Genomic DNA, 4,311 nt, shown 5'->3' on the forward strand with positions numbered 1-4,311 from the left:
GATTCGGCTGCCATCTCACTCCTGGAGCGATCTACACACCCAAGAGGAAGAAATCGCGAACAACGTAGAAATTCTCATCCGACGGCCACGGGCTACCCAAGATGGGCACCACGTGTTTCATGCCAATATTTTTGCACCAGAGAAAGTCCACTACGTACTTAGTCTGGTACTTTGTACTACATCGCGCTCGGCAATCGGCCCCGAGAAATGCCCTGCTGTTGGAGACATGATCCACACGCAGCGAACACCAAGATCATGAAGAACTTGAAGACGAATCGCCGAATCGGAGCTCCCATCTTCTGTTTCTATGGCTAGAAAGGATTTAGATTTTTTTTGCCAAGCGTGTCTCTCAAATCTTACGGACAAACTGGTAAGATCTTTCCTTCCTTCGATCAACACTGTGTTACCTTTTTCCAGGAGTTTACACTCTCATTCACAGCTCCTGGCATTCATCGCAGCGTTCTACCTGGGCCACACCAAGAAGCACACAAACACCAATTGATCACGGTGTCCCATGCATTGGTATGCTTTTGTTTCGTTTGCTCTCTCACACGCATGCATAGGCTTGAGCTTTAAGCTCGACATTCCTTACGTCGTAAGCTCTTTTTTCTCTTGTTCTCCGCAGTTAGTGTTTTTATATCCCAGATTGCTTGTCGAGGAAATGGAGAAACCACTGTTTCAGCAACAATATCTTTCGCTTCAAAGGTAGTGTCTACACTGGGAAAAAGAGCAAACTTTGATGGATTATGTTCCAGGCTGGAATCAAAGTGTTCGTTACTGGAGGTATTGGAGGAGTTCATCGACAGGGCGAGTCAAGGAAGCCCAAGGTTCCCCAAGGTTCATACTTTTGTGTCTTTAACTTTGTTTTTATTAAGCTCCTCGGACTTAACAGAACTCGGTATAAAACCCCAGTTGCGGTGGTTTGTGCAGGGGTAAAATCAATCCTTGACATTCCACGAACACTTGAATACCTTGTCAGACCATCGTATAGCGCACGGGCGTTTTAATATGAAACAATTTGCAGGAAACTCAAGGAGCTACTCAACTGATGAATTTCCGGCATTTTTTACTCCTAAAAGTGGCTGAAAAGCACCTTGCCGAGCAGACAACGTGGAGGAGGTAAGCTCTAGTCATCGTCGTTATCAGCTCTAACTTGACACTGCAGAGGCAAATACGAAGTTTGGATTGGGTTCGGGCATTTTGATCGGGTTTCCAATACCCGCAGACCATGCAGCGGCAGCTAAGAACGTGGAATCGGCCATACAATCGACATTGCATGAAGCAGAGTACGTCTCAGTGATTTCTCTCTTGCTATTCCTACGTGTTTTTTTATAGGAGCAGATATTGCCGGTAATTTTGTGACGCCATTCTTGCTCAAGCGCGTCACTGGAGGCGATTCATTGGCTGCAGGTATCCTTTTGTTTGGTGTTTTTCTTTGCTACAATTGATAGTTATCCAGCTCGTGAAGAATAATGCACTCGCTGGTGCGAAATGTTGCAACGGCTCTAAATCGTCTTGACACTCGACCCCAATTGGTAGAAATGTCACACCAATTGAAACCAATTGAGAAGATCCTAACTCGTTGCGCAACGAGTTAAGATCTTTTCAAGAACTTGGTTAAAACTCACCCTTTTCTCATCACTATGCCAGGGAATTGAGAAATTAGTCCGTGAACTTATCCGGTTTCTCCGAGGACCACTGGCACTGATTTCTCTCGCGCTTCTCACAGCTTCCATCGCCTTATACGCCGCTCGATAGGATTAATGTCCCTTTCGACTGGATGGGAAGGCCTGTAACCCAAGTAAGCTCTTTTCTCTAAAACTTTGCATTGATATACCTGTTGTGATTTGTTTGCCATTGTTACTGTAAGTGACTCAGAAACAAAAAAGAGAAGAAAAAATGCACCTTGATCTTATCACTTTTTTGCTGGCTTCTAGATGGGAACAAAAGTTCAACATTGTTGGAACAATCTTTGGTATGACTAGAGCCCTCCCTTTGCGTTTCTCAGTTGCGCGGCTCTTTCACTCTTCCGGCTAACAAACATACTATTCGAGCATGCCGTGTGCGCGGTACCACATTTGGACGGGGCATATCACGTGTTCCTCTGGACTGTCCGTGCTTGGTTTATATCCTCTACTGGACAATGGCAAACAAATCACAAGAGGTATATCAATTTTTACAGAAAAGAGCTTACTTTGGTTTCTCTCTTTCAGCTTGTAAGGTGGCACAAGATCGACATAAGTGGTTTCACTGGATTGTTTACTTGGATCGTCGGCCTTCTGATTTGGGGACTTCTCTAGCTCCATTCCGGAAGCACAGATTCGAGCTCTTTTACTACACACACCAGCTTTACTTTGTCTTCAATATTGGCTTTGCTCTTCACCTCGGGAGGAATGGCTCGCCATCATCATCGCCGGAGTGTTTCTTTTCTTCATCGATAGAGCCTTCCGGTGCCTGCAATCGATGAGGCACGTTGAGGTGGTCTCGGCAAAAGTCATCTCTCCAGAAACTCTGGGGCTCACTCTCGCTAAAGTTCCTGGTGAGAAGCACATACATTTTTCTGTTCTTCGCTGTTAACTTATGACTTACTTGGACAGATTGAAGAGCCCGGCCGCAAGTGTGATCTTTCTCAACTTGCGCCATCTCGAGATTGCAGACATCCTTTCACTGTTACATCGTGCTCAACTTTGGACGTGGATCGAATTACTATTCTCGTGAAATGCCGTGGAAGATGGACCTGCTGCTCGATCAGGAGCGTCTTCACGAGAACAGCTATCCCGCACCCTTTGAAGCAGCAGTTGAAGGCCTCATGGTCACGAGCTTGATGTAAGTATTTCGGCTCAAAATGCATTAAAACTCTACCTTTGTGCTGAAGATGTCCAGCTTTGATCTTCGTGGCCGGAGGAAGTGGAGTCGGACCATTCATCGCTCAGGCTTGCACCAAAGAAAATCGTTTTCATTCTGGCAGTCAAGTTTTCCTAGGAGCTCCAGATTCTACATTCCATCTCACCTCTTCCATCGCTTCCGATATCTCCGCTGCAGATTTCTTGAAACTTCATGCTTATGTCACTCGTGAAAGCGAAAGTGATCTTGAATCCCCCGTCAAGTTGAGTCTGGAAATCCAAACGCGAAGAAAGTTCTGCAGCAACAATCCTGGCATCTTTCGCAGGATACATGCTCATCGCGGGACTGGTGCACACATCTATCCAATGGACCACAATACGTACCAAGTTTGCTCGAGATCGGGTAGAGGATTTGCGCCGCTTCTCGAGTACGTGGTCGCCATTTGTGCCTTTGATGGTGGAACTATCCTCCTGTGGAACTGGTCCAAGTCGACTCTAATCTTGTAGACGCGCCAGTGATAGACCCAAGCTCGACGAAAATAAGACCAAGCAACGTGGTTTATGGAAGACGCCCGGATTTCCAACTCCTCAAGCAAGGAGAAATTCGATTTGTGATCTAAGTTGCGTGTTTTTGTCACAGAGATCTGCGCTGAGCACACAAGCAAAAACAAGGAATGCATAGTTGTGACCAGAGGGCATGCAAAGGACAGTGCCGAGCTCAACTTGCACCCCTTAAACTTTGAGCTCTGGAACTTAGAAGAAAGCTATGGCTTCTTTTTGCAATAGAGACAAAAAGAAAAGAGAGTATTGTTTGGAAACACGAAGGATCATACCTGTAGCAAATTCTTGCGTGATGCTTCACGCGAGGGATCTCCACACCACAGCGCAATCACAGGCGCAGAAAACAAAAAACCATATATAGAAACTCTTTGTTTGACAACGAACAAACACTTGTTTATGTCTTATGGGCACGGGCACGGGCAAAATCCACTAAAATATACAATCATGGATTAATCCCTCCAGCTTGCTAAAGGGGAGTTGACAATTTTATGTACTATTTTGCATGAAGCAAGGGCAGTACATCGTACAGCTTTTGCATGAATATATACTAGACAGAGGCCATTTTCGTTCTCACATTCCTCTCATCCGCAATGGCTTTTCTTCGCCTTGCTGCCAAGGTTTTCATGGCGATTGTCTTCGCAGGATGGATGATGGTCTGGATCATGAGGCCAACGAGAACTTGGACAAACAATTTCTGGAATCCAGTTCTTCGTCATGTCTCCACCAAAGCATATGGCGACACTGGTATATAATCTCGCCAGGAAATTGATAGCACTGCTCACTGTGATTCTTCCAAAATCTTTCCAGGGGCATACACTCTTATTTACTTCTCCCCCATACTACTGGTGGCGTTTGTTGGAGCCATTTATCTTAGTTACAGCAAGAAAAGCAAGTGAGCTAGAATCTC

At 45.5% G+C, this 4,311-nt stretch overlaps 1 protein-coding gene across 7 annotated transcripts; it reads left to right on the forward strand.

Moving 5' to 3' along the window:
* The first annotated feature begins 248 nt into the window (after nucleotides 1-248).
* On the forward strand, nucleotides 249-3,580 carry LOC9659566. Of its 7 annotated transcripts, none has more exons than XR_002993417.1 (12): nucleotides 249-370; nucleotides 418-595; nucleotides 646-705; nucleotides 756-837; nucleotides 893-1,119; nucleotides 1,166-1,286; nucleotides 1,336-1,410; nucleotides 1,460-1,801; nucleotides 1,938-2,164; nucleotides 2,214-2,539; nucleotides 2,598-2,826; nucleotides 2,876-3,580. XR_002993417.1 is itself a non-coding variant. In XM_024684105.1 (2 exons), the coding sequence occupies exons 1-2, from the start codon at nucleotides 2,720-2,722 to the stop codon at nucleotides 3,348-3,350; spliced, it is 582 nt and encodes a 193-aa protein (XP_024539873.1). In that variant the 5' UTR covers nucleotides 2,706-2,719; the 3' UTR covers nucleotides 3,351-3,580. The 7 variants fall into 7 exon arrangements, 1 of the variants encoding a protein (XP_024539873.1); XR_002993419.1 differs by having other exon boundaries at nucleotides 913-1,119; XR_002993416.1 differs by having other exon boundaries at nucleotides 756-1,119.
* Nucleotides 3,581-4,311: the final 731 nt, after the last annotated feature.

The sequence above is a fragment of the Selaginella moellendorffii genome, unplaced genomic scaffold (assembly GCF_000143415.4).
Source record: "Selaginella moellendorffii unplaced genomic scaffold, v1.0 SELMOscaffold_39, whole genome shotgun sequence".
In the NCBI taxonomy this organism is placed as follows: domain Eukaryota; kingdom Viridiplantae; phylum Streptophyta; class Lycopodiopsida; order Selaginellales; family Selaginellaceae; genus Selaginella; species Selaginella moellendorffii.